The sequence below is a fragment of the Aythya fuligula genome, chromosome 32 (genome assembly GCF_009819795.1).
Source record: "Aythya fuligula isolate bAytFul2 chromosome 32, bAytFul2.pri, whole genome shotgun sequence".
In the NCBI taxonomy this organism is placed as follows: Eukaryota; Metazoa; Chordata; class Aves; order Anseriformes; family Anatidae; genus Aythya; species Aythya fuligula.
Window position 1 is genome coordinate 1,076,469 of NC_045590.1, and position 20,285 is coordinate 1,096,753.

General features: G+C 59.8%; 3 protein-coding genes across 3 annotated transcripts; all 3 read right to left on the reverse strand.

Annotated features, from left to right (window-relative positions):
* Nucleotides 1-28: 28 nt before the first annotated feature.
* CHMP2A (charged multivesicular body protein 2A) lies at nt 29-9,531 on the reverse strand. The gene is made up of 6 exons (XM_032205080.1): nt 9,464-9,531; nt 7,041-7,222; nt 5,813-5,992; nt 3,681-3,811; nt 2,132-2,193; nt 29-1,881 (listed from the first exon to the last, which is right to left on the reverse strand). The coding sequence occupies exons 2-6, from the start codon at nt 7,206-7,208 to the stop codon at nt 1,760-1,762; spliced, it is 663 nt and encodes a 220-aa protein (XP_032060971.1). The 5' UTR covers nt 7,209-7,222; nt 9,464-9,531; the 3' UTR covers nt 29-1,759.
* A 1,688-nt stretch (nt 9,532-11,219) lies between these two features.
* Nucleotides 11,220-19,352, reverse strand: UBE2M (ubiquitin conjugating enzyme E2 M). The gene is made up of 6 exons (XM_032205079.1): nt 18,915-19,352; nt 16,883-16,977; nt 15,848-15,886; nt 14,232-14,335; nt 13,941-14,004; nt 11,220-11,404 (listed from the first exon to the last, which is right to left on the reverse strand). The coding sequence occupies exons 1-6, from the start codon at nt 19,021-19,023 to the stop codon at nt 11,264-11,266; spliced, it is 552 nt and encodes a 183-aa protein (XP_032060970.1). The 5' UTR covers nt 19,024-19,352; the 3' UTR covers nt 11,220-11,263.
* LOC116500182 (pollen-specific leucine-rich repeat extensin-like protein 1) lies at nt 19,248-20,009 on the reverse strand. The gene is made up of 3 exons (XM_032205098.1): nt 19,842-20,009; nt 19,346-19,761; nt 19,248-19,283 (listed from the first exon to the last, which is right to left on the reverse strand). The coding sequence occupies exons 1-3, from the start codon at nt 20,007-20,009 to the stop codon at nt 19,265-19,267; spliced, it is 603 nt and encodes a 200-aa protein (XP_032060989.1). The 3' UTR covers nt 19,248-19,264.
* Nucleotides 20,010-20,285: the final 276 nt, after the last annotated feature.

Consider the following 20,285-nt stretch of genomic DNA (forward strand, 5'->3'; position numbering starts at 1 on the left):
CAAATGTTTAAAATAAATATAAAATACATTTTTGATAAAGAAACATTTATTTCAACAACCCCACGGACGCATCCTCCCCCCGTCCCGTCAAACCAACCCTGATGGCTCAAAGCATCCTGTCCTCACACAGGACAGGCACTTGCTCCAACAAGGCTCAAAAAACCTCCCCATTTTGGGGCTAAAACCAAGCATTTTGGGTTCTGCTGGGTTCTTCACCCATCAGGCTCAACGCACACCCCAACAGGCGTTGAGGTCGCTCTTGCACGCTCCCTACCTTGCCTCTGCTCCAACCTCCAATCTCACCGCAACGTAAATCCCGTTATTTTGGGGTGATTTAGGTCCTTTTGGGGTCACTTCTGGAGCAGAGTGGTGTTTTCTAGCATGGCTGTGCTCACCTGGGGACGCGCACTCCAGGGAACAGATCAAAGTCTGAATGAGAAGTGCAAATCAATGAAAAAAGAAAAGAAAAAAAAAAAAAAAAAAAAAGAAGAAAAAAAGAAAAAAAGGGGGTTGGCAATTATTGAGAAACCAGCAAATTTTCTGCTTTCTGCAGAAATTTAGCATTACTGTTGTTTTTTTTCCAAGTGGGAAAAACACGTTGGCACCTAAAAAGCAGCACAAAATGCCCATTGCCAGGTTCCGCAGGCACCAAAAACAGCTCGTCTCACACCAAAAATCAAAGTCGTCACTTGTGGAAAAACAACGTAAATCACTATTTTTTCCTTTTCAACCAAAAAGCTTCATTTTCTGCTCCAGACCCGCTGCATTCACACATTCAGAAGAGGAAGGCATCAGAAATCACACCCAAAATCCCGATCCACCAGGGATGCTAAATATGGGGGGGTTTTCCCCTGAAAAGAGAAGTCTATGCAAGCCGGGATGCACCAATTTGAAGAGTTTTCACCCCAAAACGGGGCCGCAGCTGCCGATCTCATCCAGCATCTTCTTTGTTGCCCCAAAACGTCGTTTTTAGCACGGAAACGTGCTCTTCGGTGGCTTGCTGTCGGACACGGAGCCGTGGTCCCACCGGTGCCCAACCCCATAGCAGCCAACAGAGAATCCCCCCCCCAGCACCACCCCTCCTCCCAGTGCTCCCAGTCCCTTACTGGGAGGCACTGGGGGCCCCAGGAAGCAGCGGGGGGAGGCGGCAGGTCCCAACGTGCAGCCTTTATTGCCCCATTTCAACTCAACTGCCCCATCTGGGGGGGGTGGGGGGGACAAATACCCCCCAGGAAGGAGTGCAAATAACCCCAGCGGGGGGGCAAATAACGCAAAGAGGGGGGGGCAAATAGCCCAGAGAGGGGGCAAATAGTCCAAAAGAGTCGATAACCCAGAAAAAAAGGGGGAAAAAAAAAAAAGATGGGGGGGCAAAAATAAAAGCGGGGGGACAAGTACCCCAAAAAAGGGGGGGCAAAGCCCCCGTGGAGGGGCAAATATACCTCTGGGGGGGGGGTGCAAATACCCCCGGGGGGGGTGAGGCCCTGTAGTGTTGGAGATGCCCCCCCTCTGGGGTATTTGGGCAAGGTCAAAGGTCATTGGGGGGGGGTTACAGGTCACCAGAGGTCATGGGTCAGCCCTCAGAAGGGGTGTGGGGGGGCCACGAGTCCCCAAAAGGTCGGAGGTCAAAGGTCAGAGATCAGCGCAGGGATGGGGGGGGGGGGCGGCATGGAGAGGGGCTGGAGGTCGCTGGTGGGGGTCGGAGGTCAAAGGTCAGAGGTCAAAGGTCAGAGGTCAAAGGTCAGAGGTCAAAGGTCAGAGGTCAGTCCCGGCGCAGGTTCTTGAGCCGCTCCTCGAGGTCGGCGTCGGCGTCGGCCAATGCGGCGGCGGCCTCAGCCGCCCGCCCCTCCCCCGCCGCCAGCGACCCCCCCGGGGTGGGCAGGGCTGGGGGCAAAGGGCAAAGGTCAGGGGGACGCCACCCCATTGTCTGTCCCCCCCCCCCAAAAAAAATGCCCCCCCCAAATATCCCCCCGCCCCCTCCCAAAATGTCCCCCCCGGCCTCCAAAAACGCTCCCCGATCCCCCCCCAGACCCACTAAAAACCCCCAAACGCCCCCAAAACGGCCTCTGACCCCCCCCCCAATCTTCCTGACCCCCCCCCAAATCCGCCCCCCGGCCCCCCCAGCCCCACTCACTGGCCAGCTCGTCGGTGAGGGTCAGCCCCAGCTCGTCCAGTACCTGGGACACCACCGCGTCGCTGGGGGGGGGGACAACAAGGGGGGGTCAGAGGTCACGCCAGGACCCCAAATTGTCCCCTGACCCCACCCTGTACCCCCAGATCCCCGCCACAGCCCCCCAGGTCCCCCCGCGTGCCCCACGACCCCAACATCCCCTCGTGTCCCCCCCACAACCCCAAAGTCCCCATGTATCCACCCCATGACCCCAATGTCCCCTCGTGTCCCCCCCATGACCCCAATGTCCCCATATGCCCCCCCACGACTCCAATGTCCCCTCATGTCCCCCCTATGACCCCAATGTCCTCTCTTTTCCCCCCCATGACCCCAATGTCCCCTCGTGTCCCCCACAACCCCAATGTCCCCACATTCCCCCCCATGACCCCAAAGTCCCCATGTATCCCCCCCACAACCCCAATGTCCCCTCATGTCCCCCCCACGACCCCAATATCCCCTTGTGACCCCCACAACCCCAATGTCCCCACATGCCCCCCCATGACCCCAAAGTCCCCATGTATCCCCCCCATGACCCCAATGTCCTCTCGTGTCCCCCCATGACCCCAATGTCCCCTCATGTCCCCCCCATAACCCCAATGTCCCCATGTGCCCCCCCACGACCCCAAAGTTCCCATGTATCCACCCCATGACCCCAATGTCCCCACATGCCCCCCCATGACCCCAAAGTCCCCTCATGTCCCCCCCACAACCCCAATATCCTCTTGTGACCCCCCCATGACTCCAATGTCCCCTCATGTCCCCCCCACGACCCCAATGTCCCCTCGTGTCCTCCCACGACCCCAATGTCCTCTCGTGTCCCGCCCCACGACCCCAATGTCCCCAAGTGCCCCCCCACAACCCCAATGTCCCTTCGTGTCCCCCCCATGACCCCAAAGTCCCCATGCATCCACCCCATGACCCCAATGTCCCCAAGTGCCCCCCCACAACCCCAATGTCCCTTCGTGTCCCCCCATGACCCCAAAGTCCCCATGCATCCACCCCATGACCCCAATGTCCCCACGTGCCCCCCCACAACCCCAATATCCCCTTGTGACCCCCCCACGACTCTAATGTCCCCACATGCCCCCCCCATGACTCCAATGTCCCCTGGTGTCCCCCCCATGACCCCAATGTCCCCACATGCCCCCCCATGACCCCAATGTCCCCACATGCCCCCCCATGACCCCAATGTCCCCTCGTGTCCTCGTGTCCCCCCCATGACCCCAGTGTCCTCTCTTTCCCCCCCACGACCCCAATGTCCCCACATGCCCCCCCATGACCCCAATGTCCCCTCGTGTCCCCCCCACGACCCCAACATCCCCTCATGTCCCCCCCACGACCCCAATGTCCCCTCTTGCCCCTGTCCCCCCCCCATCCATCCCCCAGGTCCCCCCACATTCCCCTTTCCCCATCTCCCCGTGCCCACGCGTCCCCCTCCCGTCCCCACCGCCCCCACGCCCCCGTGTCTCTGCCCCCCCCCCCACCCCGTGCTTCCTCCACCCCCCCCCCCAACCTCTCTTCCTCATCATCCTCGTCCCCCATGGCGTCGTCGATGGCGTCGTTCATCAGCTCCTCCTTCATGTCCATGATCTCCGCCTGCTTCTCGAACTCCATCATGATCTTCTGGATCTGCGGCAGCTTCAGCTGGGGGGGGGGACACACCAGGACACAGCTGGTGGCACGTGGGGACACGGCTGGCCAGCTCTTGGTGGCCACTAAGTAGTTCCTGGTAGCCAAGGTCTTGGGCTTTGGTCAGCTTGGGGTGGCCACGGATGTCCTCACGGCCACCCCGAGCAGCTGGTGGCAACCGTGGCCACCAGGATGTCCCCCCAGAGCAGCTGGTGGTGGCCATGGCTTTGGGGACATCGTCACAGCTAGCCCAGGGCAACTCATGGTGGCCACGCTCTCCAAGACATCCCCGTGGCTACTTCAGGACAGGCCGCGATGGCCACAACCTTGGGGACAACCCCACAGAGCACCTTACGGTGGCCACAGCCTCGGGGACATCCCCAGGTCACCCTGTGGTGGCCACGGGCTCAAGGACATCCTCACGGCCACCCTTGGAGAACTCTTGGTGGCCACGGGCTCAAGGACATCCTCATGGCCACCCCTGGAGAGCTCTTGGTGGCCACAGGCTCAAGAACATCCCCATGGCCACCCCTGGAGAGCTCTCGGTGGCCACAGGCTCAAGAACATCCCCATGGCCACCCCTGGAGAGCTCTTGGTGGCCACCCAAGAGCTCAAGAACATCCTCACGGCCACCCCTGGAGAGTTCCTGGTGGCCACGGGCTCGAAGATATCCTTATGGCCACCCTTGGAGAACTCTTGGTGGCCACCCAAAAGCTCAAGGACATCCTCACGGCCACCCTTGGAGAACTCTTGGTGGCAACCAAAGAGCTCAAGGACATCCTCATGGCCACCCCTGGAGAGTTCCTGGTGGCCACGGGCTCAAAGACATCCTTATGGCTACCTCTGGAGAGCTCTTGGTGGCCACGGGCTCAAAGACATCCCCACAGCCACCCTTGGAGAGCTCTTGGTGGCCACGGGCTCAAAGACATCCTCACGGCCACCCCTGAAGAGCTCTTGGTGGCCACGGGCTCAAAGACATCCCCACAGCCACCCTTGGAGAGCTCTTGGTGGCCACGGGCTCAAAGACATCCTCACGGCCACCCCTGAAGAGCTCTTGGTGGCCACGGGCTCAAGAACATCCTCATGGCCACCCTTGGAGAACTCTTGGTGGCAACCAAAGAGCTCAAGGACATCCTCATGGCCACCCCTGGAGAGTTCCTGGTGGCCACGGGCTCAAGAACATCCTCACGGCCACCCCTGAAGAGCTCTTGGTGGCCACGGGCTCAAGGACATCCTCATGGCCACCCCTGGAGAGCTCTTGGTGGCCACAGGCTCAAGAACATCCCCATGGCCACCCCTGGAGAGCTCTCGGTGGCCACAGGCTCAAGAACATCCCCATGGCCACCCCTGGAGAGCTCTTGGTGGCCACCCAAGAGCTCAAGAACATCCTCACGGCCACCCCTGGAGAGTTCCTGGTGGCCACGGGCTCGAAGATATCCTTATGGCCACCCTTGGAGAACTCTTGGTGGCCACCCAAAAGCTCAAGGACATCCTCACGGCCACCCTTGGAGAACTCTTGGTGGCAACCAAAGAGCTCAAGGACATCCTCATGGCCACCCCTGGAGAGTTCCTGGTGGCCACGGGCTCAAGAACATCCTCACAGCCACCCCTGAAGAGCTCTTGGTGGCCACGGGCTCAAAGACATCCCCACAGCCACCCTTGGAGAGCTCTTGGTGGCCACGGGCTCAAAGACATCCTCACGGCCACCCCTGGAGAGCTCTTGGTGGCCATGGGCTCAAGGACGTCCTCACGGCCACCTCTGGAGAGTTCCTGGTGGCCACGGGCTCAAGGATGTCCTCATGGCCACCCCTGGAGAGCTCTTGGTGGCCACGGGCTCAAGGAAGTCCTCACGGCCACCCCTTGAGAGTTCCTGGTGGCCACGGGCTCAAGGACATCCTTATGGCCACCCCTGGAGAGCTCTTGGTGGCCACGGGCTCAAAGACATCCTCACGGCCACCCCTGGAGAGCTCTTGGTGGCCACCCAAGAGCTTGAGGACGCCCCCCGCGGGCACCCACCTGGCGGTTCATGGTGGCCATGGCCTTGGTGACACCCTTCATGGCCTGGGCCATGGAGTTGTTGGACTTGAGGGTCTGGATCTTGAGGGACACGGCCTGGACGTTGGCCCTCATGGTGATGAACTTCTTCACGTAGCGCCGCGTCCGCACCAGGTCCTTCGCCATGATCTTCACCGCGTCCTGGGGTGTTTGGGGGGGGGGACACACACACGTTGGGTGGCCCCGAAGCCCCCCCGAGAGGCCAGGGGGCACCTCCAGGGACCCATCTCCGTGGTCTCCTGGTCCACTTGTAGCTGCTGTGGTCGCTCGGGGTCCTCCACGCCCCAACCACGTTCCCCTGTCTTCAGTAGGGTCCCCATTGCCCCACTGCAGTCTCTTGGGGTCCTTCACGTCCCCACCACATTCCCTGGCCCCCAGTAGGGTCCTTCACGTCCCCACCACATTGCCCGGTCTCCAGTAGGGTCCCCATTGCCCCACTGCGATCTCTTGGGGTCCTTCACACCCCCACCACATTCCCTGGTCTTCAGTAGGGTCCCCACTGCCCCACTGCAGTCTCTTGGGGTCCTTCACGTCCCCACCACATTCCCTGGTCCTCAGTAGGGTCCCCATGGACCCCACTGCGGTCTCTTGGGGTCCTTCACACCCCCACCACGTTCCCCAGTCCTCAGTAGGGTCCCCATTGCCCCACTGCAGTCTCTTGGGGTCCTTCACACCCCCACCACATTCCCTGGTCCTCAGTAGGGTCCCCATGGACCCCACTGCGATCTCTTGGGGTCTTCCACGTCCCCACCACATTCCCTGGTCCTCAGTAGGGTCCCCATGTACCCCACTGCGATCTCTTGGGATCCTCCATGCCCCCACCACATTCCCTGGCCCCCAGTAGGGTCCCCATGTACCCCACTGCGATCTCTTGGGGTCCTTCACACCCCCACCACATTCCCCGGTCTTCAGTAGGGTCCCCATTGCCCCACTGCAATCTCTTGGGGTCTTCCACGTCCCCACCACATTCCCTGGTCCTCAGTAGGGTCCCCATGGACCCCACTGCGATCTCTTGGGGTCTTCCACGTCCCCACCACATTCCCCATGGACCAGTAGGGTCCCCATGGACCCCACGTCCCCGCCACATTCCCCAGTCCCTAGTAGGGTCCCCACAGCCCCCTGCAGAACCCCAAACCCCTTCCACGTCTCCTCCACGTCCCTCAGGCCTCCCGGCTCTGTCCCCTCTCACCATCTGGCCCTGCTTGGCCATCTTCTTGATGTCGATGATGATTTTCTTCTCCTGGGCCTCCAGCTTCTGGCGCTCGCGGTCGAGCTCGCGCATGGCGCGGGTCAGCGCCCGCTGGTTCTGCCGCAGGAGCTCCTCCGGCGTCTTCCGGCGCCCGAACAGCAGGTCCATGGTGGCAGCGGCGCCTGGGGACAAGGACGGGGGGACAAGGACGTCAGGGAGGTGGAGGGGGACACGGATGGGGCAGGAGATGGGAGAGCGGGGGCGTGGGGGACATGGGGATGTGGTGGATGAGGGGACACGGTGGACATGGGGACGTGGTGGCCATGGGGACAAGGTGGATACAGGGACATGGTGGCCATGGGGACGTGGTGGACACAGGGATAAGGTGGCCATGGGGAAGTGGTGGCCATGGGGAAGTGGTGGACATGGGGTCGTGGTGGCCATGGGAACGTTGTGGCCATGGGGACGTGGTGGCCATGGGGACAAGGTGGATGCGGGGACATGGTGGCCATGGGGACGTTGTGGACATGGGGACAAGGTGGACACAGGGATGTGGTGGCCACGGGGATGTTGTGGACATGGGGACAAGGTAGACACAGAGACAAGGTGGCCATGGGGACGTTGTGGACATGGGGACAAGGTGGCCATGGGGATGTGGTGGCCATGGGGACAAGGTGGACACAGGGATGTGGTAGACACGGGGTCGTGGTGGCCATGGGGACGTTGTGGACATGAGGACGTGGTGGCCATGGGGACAAGGTGGATGCAGGGACATGGTGGCCATGGGGACGTGGTGGACACAGGGATGTGGTGGCCATGGGGATGTGGTGGCCATGGTGGCCACGGTGACATGGTGGCCACAAGGCCATGATAGCCGTGGGGACGTGGTGGCCATGGGGACAAGGTGGATGCAGGGACATGGTGGCCATGGGGACGTGGCAGACATGGGGTTGTGGTGGACACGGGGACATGGTGGCCATGGGGACAAGGTAGCCGTGGGGATGTGGTGGCCATGGGGACTTGGTGGCCTTGGTGGCCACGGTGACACTGCGGGCACAAGGCCATGATGGCCACGGGGATGTGATGGCCACGGGGACACAAACATGGGGACAGGGACACGTAGAGGGGACACAGCAGAGCCCAGACAAGGGGAACCTGGTCACGGAGATGTGACAGTGGGGACGTGGAGGGTGGGGACGTGGACACGGGGAGGTGACGAGGTGGGACACAACGCGGGGACACGGACACAGACACGGGGAACGCAGATGTTTGGGACATGTGGACCTGGAGAGGACACGGGACAAGGGGGGGGCACGAAGACAAGGGGGGGGCAGACACGAGGGGGATACCTAAGGGGAACCCCCCAGGGGCATCTATTTACCCCCCAGGGGCATTTATTTACCCCCTCAGTGCACTTATTTACCCCCCATGCCCCCAAGAGCATTTATGTACCCCCAGAGGCATTTTTTTTACCCCTTCACCCTCCCAGGGGTAATTATTTGCCCCATTGGGGCACTTTTTTACCCCCAAAAGACCCTCAAGGGGCATCTATTTACCCCCCAGGGGCATTTATTTACCCCCTCGGGGCATTTATTTCCCCCCCCATATCCCCTGGGGCATTTATTTACCCCCCCTCCCTCTCAGGGGCAATTATTTGCCCCACTGGGGCACTTATTTACCCCCAAAAGACCCTCAAGGGGCATCTATTTACCCCCCAGGGGCATTTATTTACCCCCCCTCCCTCCCAGGGGCAATTATTTACCCCACTGGGGCACTTCTTAACCCCCCAAAACCCCTCGAGGGGCATTTATTTACCCCCCGCACCCCCCAGAGACCCCCCCAGGAGCATTTATTTACCCCCCCTCCCTCCCAGGGGCATTTATTTACCCCCCCCAGGGGCAGGCCCAAGCCCCCTCCAGGCCCCGCCCCGTTGCCATGGCAACAGGAAGCCCGCAGCCAATCGCCGGGCGAGGAGCTCAAGCCCCGCCCCCCGGGTCCTCCCGCCCCCACCGCGCCCCTCTCTATGGTCTCGGGGGTCCACAACTCTATGGTTAAGCCCCCCCCCCACGGCGCCTTCACCCCGGAAGTCCTCTCTGCCCCGCCCGGAGGCCTCTCTATGGTCGCGGCCCCGCTCACTTCCTGTTACGTCACTCCGGTACCGGCCGCGCCTCTCTATGGTCCCACCGGTACCGGGCCTCTCTAGCCACCCTCCTCGTCTCTATGATCCCTGCACCCCTCTAGCCGCCCCTCCGTCGTCTCTATGATCCCATGGCCCCTCTAGCCCCCCTAGCTCAGCTCTATGATCCCGGTACCGGGCCCCTCTAGCCCGCCCCGCCCTCTTCTCTATGATCCCCGGGCCCGGGCCCCTCTGGCACCCCCCCGGCCCCTCTCTATGACCCCGGGGGCGGCCGCCGGGCCCTCACCCGGCTCCTTCGGCCTCTCCCGGGCTGTCCCAGCACTTCCGCCAATGCAGTGACGTCACCGGGTGCTTGGTCACGTGACGAGGGGGCCGGTACCGCGACCCCGCCCTCCCGGAAGTCAATATTGCCCCCTAACGTCACTTCCTTGCCGTGGGGAGAGACGAGTTCGGCCAGAGCGGCACTTCCGGCTTCCACAGGGGCCTCTGGAGGACTGGGAAACTGGGCAGACTGGGAGGATACTGGGATATACTGGGACAGACTGGGCAGTGACTGGGATATACTGGGTTGTACTGGGCGCAGAAAAATCAGCGCACATCACACCCACTGGGGCGAACTGGGCCATACTGGGAGCACTGGGACGAGGAACTGGGGAGCACGAGAACATACTGGGAGGCACTGGGAGGAGATGGGAGCAGGACCAGGCACACTGGGAGGCACTGGAGTGGGGAAATGGGGCATACTGGGAGGCACTGGGTGTACTGGGGAGCACTGGGCGCGAACTGGAGGAAGCTGGGGGAACTGGGTAGAGAGACGGGGAGGCAGTGGGTATACTGGGGTGTACTGGGAGAGGGGAAACAGCAGGCGGTGGGGGGGGGGAGGAACAAAGGAAGGGGAACTGGGCATACTGGGAGCTCTGGGAGGGGGAACTGGGGTTACTGGGTGTGCTAAGATGGGTAACTGGGCACACTGGGAGCACTCAGATAGGGAAGTGGGCATACTGGGAGCTCTGGGAGAGGGAACTGGGCATACTGGGAGCTCTGGGAGAGGGTACTGGGGTTACTGGGTGTGCTAAGATGGGTAACTGGGCACACTGGGAGCACTCAGATAGGGAAGTGGGCACACTGGGAGCTCTGGGAGAGGGAACTGGGCATACTGGGAGCTCTGGGAGAGGGTACTGGGGTTACTAGGTGTGCTAAGATGGGTAACTGGGCACACTGGGAGCACTCAGATAGGGAAGTGGGCATACTGGGAGCTCTGGGAGAGGGAACTGGGCATACTGGGAGCTCTGGGAGAGGGTACTGGGGTTACTGGGTGTGCTAAGATGGGTAACTGGGCACACTGGGAGCTCTGGGAGAGGGAACTGGGCATACTGGGAGCTCTGGGAGAGGGAACTGGGCATACTGGGAGCTCTGGGAGAGGGTACTGGGGTTACTGGGTGTGCTAAGATGGGTAACTGGGCACACTGGGAGCACTCAGATAGGGAAGTGGGCATACTGGGAGCTCTGGGAGAGGGAACTGGGCATACTGGGAGCTCTGGAATGGGCGACAAGGCATACAGCGGCTAGGAACTGGGCAGGAACTGGGCATGCCAAGACCTTTAACTGGGCATACTGGGAGCTGCTGGACAGGGAACTGGCCATACTGGGTGCACTAAGATGGGTAACTGGGCATACTGGGAGCCCCCAGACAGGGAACTGGGCACACTGGGAATGCAAACTGGTCGCACTGGGAGCCCTGGCAGCAGGAACTGGTCGCGCCAACCCCTCCCTGAACCCCCACTGCCCACCCCCACCCCCTCCCAGTACAAACCAGTATAAACCAGTCCCCCAAAACAAAACACGGATGAGGAGGGGGGGGGGGCACCGCTCGTTACCATCGCCCTTTAATCACCCACAAGGGGGGGGGGGGGGACTGGGAAGGGGGGGGGGGAGACAGAAAGGAGGGGGCCCCCCCCGCCCCCAGGGGGGCAATAAATAGGGGGGGGCGGAGGGGTTGTTTTTGGGGGGGGGGGGGGCAAAAAAATATGGGGGGGGGGGCTGCAAAAAAATTTGGGGGGGGGGGGGAGGAAATGTGGGGGGGGGGCTACTTGAGGCAGCGCTCGAAGTAGGTGGCCCCCACGTAGCCCCCCCGCAGCGAGCGCTGCACGTTCTGCTCGAAGAGGCGCCGGTTGCTCTGCAGCACCTCCGCCGCCTCCTTGTTCAGGGGGTCCTCGGGGTTGGGTTCCTGCGGGGGGCGGGGGGGGGGACACAAAAAAATGAAAAAAAAAAAATGAAAAAAATTGAAAAATTAAAAATAAATAAATAAATAGATAAATAAAAATTAAAAAAAAAATTAAAGAAATTAAAGAAATTAAAAATAATAAAAAAAGAAATTAAAGAAATTTTTAAAAATTAAAAAAATAAAAAATAAAGAAATTAAAGAAATTAAAAAAAATAAAAAAAAATAAAGAAATTAAAGAAATTAAAAAAAAATAAAAAAATAAAAAATAAAGAAATTAAAGAAATTAAAAAATAAAAAAATTTTAAAAAGAAATAAAGAAATTTAAAAGAAATTTAAAAAATTTTAAAGAAACAAAAAAATAAATTAAAGAAATTAAAAAATAATAAAAAAAAGAAATTTAAAAATTTAAAAAAATTTAAAAAATAAAAAAATAAAGAAATTAAAGAAATTTTAAAAATAATTTAAAAAAGAAATTAAAGAAATTAAAAAAAATTAAAAAATAAAAAATAAAGAAATTAAAGAAATTAAAAAAAATTTAAAAAAATAAAAAAATAAAGAAATTAAAGAAATTTAAAAAATAATAAAAAAAGAAATTAAAGAAATTAAAAAAAATAAAAAAATAAATTAAATTTAAAAAATTAAAAAAATAAAGAAATTAAAGAAATTTAAAAAAAATAAAAAAAATAAAAAATAAAGAAATTAAAGAAATTTAAAAAATAATTTAAAAAAGAAATTAAAGAAATTTAAAAAAATTTAAAAAATAAAAAAATAAAGAAATTTAAAAAATTAAAAAAATAAAGAAATTAAAGAAATTTTAAAAAATTTAAAAAAAATAAAGAAATTAAAGAAATTAAAAAAATAATTAAAAAAAGAAATTAAAGAAATTAAAAAAAAATTAAAAAATAAAGAAATTAAAGAAATTTTTAAAAATAAATAAATAAATAAAGGGGAAAATTTGAAAAAATAATAAGGGAGGGGAGGGCACAAAAAAATTAAAAAATAAAATAATGAAAAAAAAAATAAAAAAAATAAAAAAGGGAAAATTTGCAAAAAAATAAGGGAGGGGCAGGGGGAAATGCCACAAGGGGAAAGGGAAGGGGGTGGGGGGGGTGCACGAAGTGGCCCCCCCCAGGGATTAAATGCCCCCCGACAGGGATTAATTGCCCCCCCCCGGGGTTAATTGCCCCCCCCCCCCGGGGATTAATTGGTCCTCCCTAGGGTTAATTGCCCCCCCAGGGGTTAATTGCCCCCCCAGGGGTTAATTGCCCCCCCCCGGTCACCCCTCAACACCACCCAACCCTCTACAAAGCCCCCCCCCATTCCCTTAATGCCCCCCCATTTTTTAACCCCCCCCCATTTTTACCCCCCCATTTTTTACCCCCCCCCATTTTTGCCCCCCCCAATCCCTTAATGCCCAAAAACCTCCAGGGGACCCCCAAACCCCCCCCCCAAAATCCCCCAAACCCCCCCCAAATCCCCCAAACCCCTTCGATCCCCCCCCCCGACCCCAAATTGCCCCTCCCAGGGCTACCAAAACCCCCAAAATCCCCCCTAATTCCCCCCCCCAGGGGGCTTTTTACCCACCCCAGCAACCCCAAAAACCTCCAGGGGACCCCAAACCCCCCCCAAATCCCCCAAACTTCTTCAAACCCCCCCAAACCCCAAATTGCCCCCCCCAGGGCTACCAACCCCCCCCAAAATCCCCCCTAATTCCCCCCCCAGGGGGCTTTTTACCCACCCCAGCGACCCCAAAAACCTCCAGGGGACCCCAAAACCCCCCCCAAAATCCCCCAAACCCCCCCCAAATCCCCCAAACCCCTTTGATCCCCCCCCGACCCCAAATTGCCCCCCCCCGGGCTACCAAAACCCCCCAGAACCCCCCCTAATCCCCCCCAGGGGGCTTTTTACCCACCCCGGTGACCCCAAAAACCTCCTGGGGACCCCCAATGCCCCCCCCCAAATCCCCCAAACCTCTTTGAACCCCCCCAAACCCCAAATTACCCCCCCAAACCCCAAATTGCCCCCCCCCCAGGGCTACCAAAACCCCCCAAAATCCCCCCTAATTCCCCCCCAGGGGGCTTTTTACCCACCCCAGTGACCCCAAAAACCTCCAGGGGACCCCCAAACCCCCCCATAAATCCCCAAACCCCTTCGAACCCCCCCCCAAACCCCAAATTACCCCCCCAAACCCCAAATGGCCCCCCCCCGGGCTACCAAACCCCCCCAAAATCCCCCCAAATTCCCCCCCCAGGGGGCTTTTTACCCACCCCAGCGACCCCCAAACCCCCCCCAAAATCCCCCAAACCCCCCCCAAATCCCCCAAACCCCTTCGATCCCCCCCCCGACCCCAAATTGCCCCCCCCCGGGCTACCAAAACCCCCCAAAATCCCCCCTAATTCCCCCCCCAGGGGGCTTTTTACCCACCCCAGCGACCCCAAAACCCTCCAGGGGACCCCAAAACGTCCCCGGGGGCCACCCCAAAAGCCACGCCGGTTGCCCCCCACCCCAAAAAAATGTGCCCCCCCCCCAAAAAACTCACCAGGAAGAGGTACTGCAGGCCGTAGATGATGGAGTTTATCGTCAGGACGGGCTTCCAGTCCTCTCTGGGGACACAGCCCGGGGTCACCGTGGCTACCAAGGCCACCAGCCAGGTAGCCACGGCCACCCCCTACCCCCCCCGTGACCCATCGGGGCCGGGGGGGGCACAATTTGCCCCCTTCTCCCCCCCAAAAGGGAAAAAAGGGGAGAAATGGGGGCGGTGGCCGCCTCAAAGGGGTTGGTAGCCACTTTTAAAAAGTTGGTAGCCACCTCAAAGGGGTTGGTAGCCCACCTGAGGATGTTGAGGCAGACGTTGCCCTCCAGGTCGATGTTGGGGTGGTAGACCATCGTCTCGCACTTCACCTTGGGGGGGTCGTGGGGGTAGCCCTGGCCGACCTGCGGGGGGGGAAAAGTGGCTACCAGAAAGGGCTCGGTGGCTACCTGGGAGGTGGCGGTGGCCACCTGGGTCGCGTCCCTACCCCAAATCGCACGGAGGGTGTGGGCAACGGTTGTGGCGCAGCGGGGAAGCCACGGGGTGGTGGGAGCGGTTTGGTGGCCACTGGTCGTGGTTTGGTGGCCACCGAGCTCTGGTCACTGTCCCGACGCACCAAGTGGCCACTGGTCATGGCCAGGTGGCCACCAAGCCCCCCAACCCACTTTAAAGTATAGGTTGAATCTGTGGCCACTTGTCACACCTCAGTAGCCACACAGTGGACACTTGGCTACTGGTCCACTCTCGGTGGCCACCGAGCCGTAGTCCCTGTCCCGATGCACTGAGTGGCCACTGGTCATGTCCAGGTGGCCACCAAGCCCCCCCATCCCACCCCTGATGTTTAGGGCGAATCAGTGGCCACTTGTCACCCCTCAGTGGCCACAGGGTGAGCAGTTGGCTACTGGTCTGCTCTCAGTGGCCACCACCCCGTGGTCCCCATCCCAACGCACTAGGTAGCCACACATCACCTTCTGGTGGCCACGGGTCCCAATTTGGTGGCCACCACCAACCCCAGCCCATTTTGGTGGTCCCGGGGAGGAATTTGGTGGCCACGGGTCTCCCCTTGGTGGCCACAGATGCCAACTTGGTGGCCACCATCCCCCCCATCCCATTTTGGTGGTGCTGGGGGGGGGAATTTGGTGGCCACAGGTCCCAACCTGGTGGCCACAGGTCCCCCCTTGGTGGCCACCACCACCCCCAGCCCATTTTGGTGGTCCCGGGGGGGAATTTGGTGGCCACTGGTCCCCCCTTGGTGGCCACAGGTTCCAACTTGGTGGCCACCACCAACCCCAGCCCATTTTGGTGGTCCCGGGGGGGAATTTGGTGGCCACGGGTCCCAACTTGGTGGCCACCACCACCCCCAGCCCATTTTGGTGGTCTGGGGGGGGAATTTGGTGGCCACGGGTCCCAACTTGGTGGCCACAGGTCCCAACTTGGTGGCCACCACCAACCCCGGCCCATTTTGGTGGTCCTGGGGTGGAATTTGGTGGCCATGGGTCCCCACTCAGTGGCCACCACCACCCCCAGCCCATTTTGGTGGTCCCAAGGGGGAATTTGGTGGCCACAGGTCCCAACTTGGTGGCCACGGGTCCCAACTTGGTGGCCACCACCAACCCCAGCCCATTTTGGTGGTCCCGGGGAGGAATCTGGTGGCCACGGGTCTCCCCTTGGTGGCCACAGATGCCAACTTGGTGGCCACCATCCCCCCCATCCCATTTTGGTGGTCCCGGGGGGGAATTTGGTGGCCACGGGTCCAAACTTGGTGGCCACCACCAACCCCAGCCCATTTTGGTGGTCCCGGGGGGGAATTTGGTGGCCACGGGTCCCAACTTGGTGGCCACCACCAACCCCAGCCCATTTTGGTGGTCCCGGGGGGGAATTTGGTGGCCACGGGGCCACCCCGGCGCGGGACTGACCTTAAAGCTGAAGACGAATTTCCCTCCCTTGTAGAAACCCTAAAACAAAGACACAGGGGTCATGGGGGGGGGGGGGCAGCATTTTGGGGACGTTTATAGGGGAAATTTGGGGGCGGGGGGGACACGGGGGACCCTAAAGGGACGTGAGGGTGTCCTGAGGGGGGAGGCAGGGATGGGGGGGGACCCCAAAGGGACACTGGGGGGGTGACAAAAGGGGGGGGGTGACAACGGGGTTCTGTAGGGCCAGGAGGGATTTGGGGTGGGATATAGGATATGGGGCACAGGACCCTAGAGGGGGGGTGGGACACCCAGGAGGGGGATGGGGGGGGCAGGGGGTGACGGGGGGGTGACAATGGGGTGACAAAAAGGGGGGGGGGACAATGGGGGTTTTGTAGGGCCAGGAAGGGATTTGGGGTTGGATATAGGATACGGGACAAAGAACCCCTGCGGGGGGGTGGGGATGGCCAGGGGTGGTTGGGGTGGGCAGGGGGTGATGGGGGGGGTGACAATGGGGTGACAAAGAGGGGGGGGGGACACAATAGGGCTCTGTAGGGCCAGGAAGGGATTTGGGGTGGGATATAGGATACGGGGCACAGGACCCTGGAGGGGGGGTGGGACACCCAGGAGGGGGACGGGGGGGGGCAGGGGGTGACAATGGGGTGACAAAGGGTGGGGGGGGACACTGGGGGGGGGACAATGGGGGTTTTGTAGGGCCAGGAAGGGATTTGGGGTTGGATATAGGATACGGGACAAAGAACCCCTGCGAGGGGGTGGGGATGGCCAGGGGGGGTTGGGGTGGGCAGGGGGTGACGGGGGGGTGACAATGAGGTGACAAAGAGGGGGGGGGGGACAATGGGGGTTCTGTAGGGCCAGGAAGGGATTTGGGGTGGGATATAGGATATGGGGCAAAGAACCCCGGGGGGAGGGTGGGGATGGCCAGGGGGGGTTGGGGTGGGCAGGGGGTGACGGGGGGGTGACAATGGGGTGACAAAGACGGGGGGGGACACCGGGGGGGGGCAGTGGGGGGGTCCCCACCTCGTCGGGGCAGATGAGCAGGCGGAAGTGCAGGAGGTCGTCCTGGTCCGAGAAGTCGATCTCGCACGTCTTGGGCAGGTTCAGCTCGTTGATATCTGGGGGGGGGCACAAATTGGGGGGGCTCAGCCCCTCCCCCCACCATCCCAGTGCTCCCAGTAAGGCCGTACTGGGAGCGCTGAGGCTTGGGGTCCCGTTTCAGTCCCAGTTCGCTCCCATTTCAATCCCATTTCAATCCCAGTTTGGTGCCACCCCCCCCCAAAAGCAGCGCTGTTGCCCCCCCCCCCCCCTTCCCAGTATTCCCAGTATGCCCATTACCAGCACCAGTCTGCACCCACGCTGCAGTTATACTGGGACCAGTATGCAGACAGCACTGGGGTTATACTGGGATCGCTGCGTGCTCCATACTGGGACCAGTGCCATAATGGGGTCGTACTGGGATGAGTGAGTGCCCAGCACTGGGGTCATACTGGGACCGTACTGGGACCAGTGGGTGCTGCCTGCTAGGGTCATACTGGGACCAGTTGGCCCCCCACTACGCCCATACTGGGATCAGTGCTCTCCTCTCCATTAAACGGGGCCATACTGGGACCAGTGGGCTCTGCTCCTTTAACTGGGCCATACTGGGATCAGCCGCCCTCCCCTCTCTAAAGCCATACTGGGACCAGTGGCTCCCCCCATCACAGCCATACTGGGACAACTGCGTGCTGCCCACTAAAGTCATACTGGGACCAGTTACCCCTCACCACAGCCATACTGGGACCAGTACCACTCTCCTCCATTAAATGGGGCCATACTGGGACCCGTGCGTGCCCCCCCCAGTCCCCCACTCCAGTCCCTCCCAGTTTCCCCAGTCCCACCCAGTCTCTCCCCAGTGTCCTTCCACTCCCTCCCAGTCCACCCAGTTACTCCCCCAGCCCCTCCCAGTCCCCCTCCACTTCCTCCCAGTCCCTCCAGTTACTCCTCCAGTCACCCACCAGTCCTTCCCAGTCCCTCCCAATCCCCCCAGTTACCCCCCAACCCTCCCAGTCCTCCCAGTCTCCCCCCAGTTCCCCTCCACTCCCTCCCAGTTACCCCCTAGTTCATCCCAGTCTCTCCCAGTACCCCCCAGTCCCCCTCCACTCCTTCCCAGTCCACAACCCGGTCCCCCTAGATACCCTCCCAGTCCCCCCAGTTACCTCCCCAGTCCCCCACCCCTGTCCCCTTAGTCACCCTCCCAGTCCCCCCACTCCCTCCAGTTACCCTCTCAGTCCCCCCAGTTCCTCCCAGTCTTCCCCCAGTCCCCCTCCACTCCCTCCCAGTTACTCCCCAGTTTATCCCAGTCTCTCCCAGTCCCTCCCCGGTCCCCCTAGTTACCCTCCCAGCCCCCCCAATATCTCCCAGTCCCCCCAGTTACCCTCCCAGTCCCCCTAGTTATCCCCCCAGTCTCTCACAGTCCCCCCAGTTCCCCTCCCAGTCCCTCCCAGCCCCCCCAGTTACCCCCCAGTCCCCCACCCCCATCCCCTTAGTTACTCTCCCAGTTCCCCCAGTCCCTCCACTTCCCCCCCAGTCCTTCCCAGTCCCCCCAAGTCCCTCCCAGTTACCCTCCCAGCCCTCCCAGTCCCCCCAGTCACCCCCCACTTCATCCCAGTTACCCCTCAGTCCCCCTCCCAGTCCCCCCAGTTACCCTCCCAGCCCCCCCAGTCTCTCCCAGTCCCCCCAGTTACCCTCCCAGCCCTCCCAGTCACCCTCCCAGCCCCCCCAGTTACCCCCCCAATATCTCCCACTCCCTCCCACTCCCCCCAGTCCCCCCAGTTACCCTCCCAGTCCCCCCAGTTACCCTCCCAGTCCCTCCCAGTCCTTCCCAGTCCCTCCCAGTCCCCCCCAATCCCCCTCCACTCCCTCCCAGTCCCCCCCAGCCTCTCCCAGTCCCCCTCCACTCCCTCCCAGCCCCCCCAGTCCCCCTCCCAGCCCCACTACTCCCTCCCAGTCCCCCCCAGTTACCACCCCAGTCTCTCCCAGTCCTTCCCAGTCCCTCCCAGTCCCCCCCCCCAACCTTTCTGGATGCGGAGCTGCGCGGCCGAGGCCTTTTTGCTGGTGCCCTTGGTGCCTCCGGCCGATTCCTCCTCCTTCTTCTGCTGCTTCAGAGAGAACAGCTTGATCATCCTGCCGGGCCGGGACCGGAACCGGAACCGGAACCGGGACCGGGGCCAGGGGGGGGGCGGCGGAGCCGGGGCTGGGCCCCCCCCGGCGGGGAGGAGGCGGCGGCGGCGGCGGCGGAACCGGGCCCGGAACGGAGGAGGCGAGGAGGCGGCGGCGGCAACGGCCGGCACCGCTCGGCAACTTCCGGAAGGGCTTCGGGCTTTTCCGGAAGGGCTTCGGGGATTTCCGGAAGGCTTCGGGTTTTTACGGAAGGGGTTCGGGGCTTTACGGAAGGGTTCGGGGCTTTCCGGAAGGCTTCGGGCTTTTCCGGAAGAGGTTCGGGACTTTACGGAAGGGTTCGGGGATCTTCGGGAGGTTCCCCGAGGGTTTCGGGGTTCTTCGGGAACTTCCGGAAGAGCTTTTTCGGCTCGTTCCGGAAAAAGGCTTCGGGTGTCTCCGGAAGAGCTTCGGGATTCTACGGAAGGGGCTTCGGGGATCTCCGGAAGCTCTTCGGGGTTTTCCGGAAGTTGCTTCGGATCCCTCCGGAACGGCTTCGGGGCTCTCCGGAATGACTTCGGGTTTTTCCGGAATGGCTTCGGGATTCTCCGGAAAGAAGCCTGAGGGGGGTTGGGGGGGGATCGGAGGTTTCCGGACAAGGTTCGCGAAGGCCCCCGGAGCGCTTCGGGTTCGGCCGGAAGGAACGGGACTCGTTCCGGGGTCTTCCCTTCGGCTGTTTCCGGAAGGAGTTCGGCTCTTTCCGGCTTCTTTTACCGGCGTTCTGCCCAGGAAGGGCTTTCGGCTCTTTCCGGAACCCTTCGGCTCTTTCCGGCTCCGCGCTCACCTCCCCGCCGCCTTCGTGTCTCTCCGGAAAGCTTCGGCTCTTTCCGCCTCCCCTCCCCTTATCCACCAGCCAATCCCGTGGCGGGGAGGAAGTTTGAGGCGCTATGATTGGCTCAGCCGGTGCCAGGGGAAGGGCGGGGCCTCGCTGCCCTCGCGTGGGCGCCGCCATCTTTGTTGAGGGCAGCTCTCCCCTATGGGATGGGACTTTAATGGGACCAGTTCCCCCCCTCCCAGTCCCTCCAGTAAGGCTGCAGTGCGATCAGTCCCCCCAGTCCCAGTGCCCCTGGGCCAGCTGCAGCCCTCACAGCCCAGTAAGGCCCAGTCCAGCCCCCAGTAGGCTTCAGGACAAGGGTCGAAGGGTGGAGACCCCAAAAAGGGGAGACCCTAAAAATGGGGGGACCCCAAAAAGGGGAGAGCCCAGGGCCGGATCCTGCCCCAAGACGCA

What these genes read in the sequence shown, in the direction of transcription:
- UBE2M (XM_032205079.1), bottom strand. Translation starts at nt 19,023, where the DNA reads ATGATCAAGCTGTTCTCTCTGAAGCAGCAGAAGAAGGAGGAGGAATCG. An exon ending in AATTCGTCTTCAGCTTTAAG is followed by an intron (nt 14,336 to 15,847) that starts GTCAGTCCCGCG and finishes CCCCCCCCGCAG; the next exon opens with GTCGGCCAGGGCTACCCCCA. An exon ending in GCCTGCAGTACCTCTTCCTG is followed by an intron (nt 11,405 to 13,940) that starts GTGAGTTTTTTG and finishes CGCCCCCCGCAG; the next exon opens with GAACCCAACCCCGAGGACCC.
- LOC116500182 (XM_032205098.1), bottom strand. Translation starts at nt 20,009, where the DNA reads ATGGCGGCGCCCACGCGAGGGCAGCGAGGCCCCGCCCTTCCCCTGGCA. An exon ending in GACACGAAGGCGGCGGGGAG is followed by an intron (nt 19,762 to 19,841) that starts GTGAGCGCGGAG and finishes CGGTAAAAGAAG; the next exon opens with CCGGAAAGAGCCGAACTCCT.
- CHMP2A (XM_032205080.1), bottom strand. Translation starts at nt 7,208, where the DNA reads ATGGACCTGCTGTTCGGGCGCCGGAAGACGCCGGAGGAGCTCCTGCGG. An exon ending in TGGCCAAGCAGGGCCAGATG is followed by an intron (nt 5,993 to 7,040) that starts GTGAGAGGGGAC and finishes CAAACACCCCAG; the next exon opens with GACGCGGTGAAGATCATGGC. An exon ending in TGGCCACCATGAACCGCCAG is followed by an intron (nt 3,812 to 5,812) that starts GTGGGTGCCCGC and finishes CCCCCCCCCCAG; the next exon opens with CTGAAGCTGCCGCAGATCCA.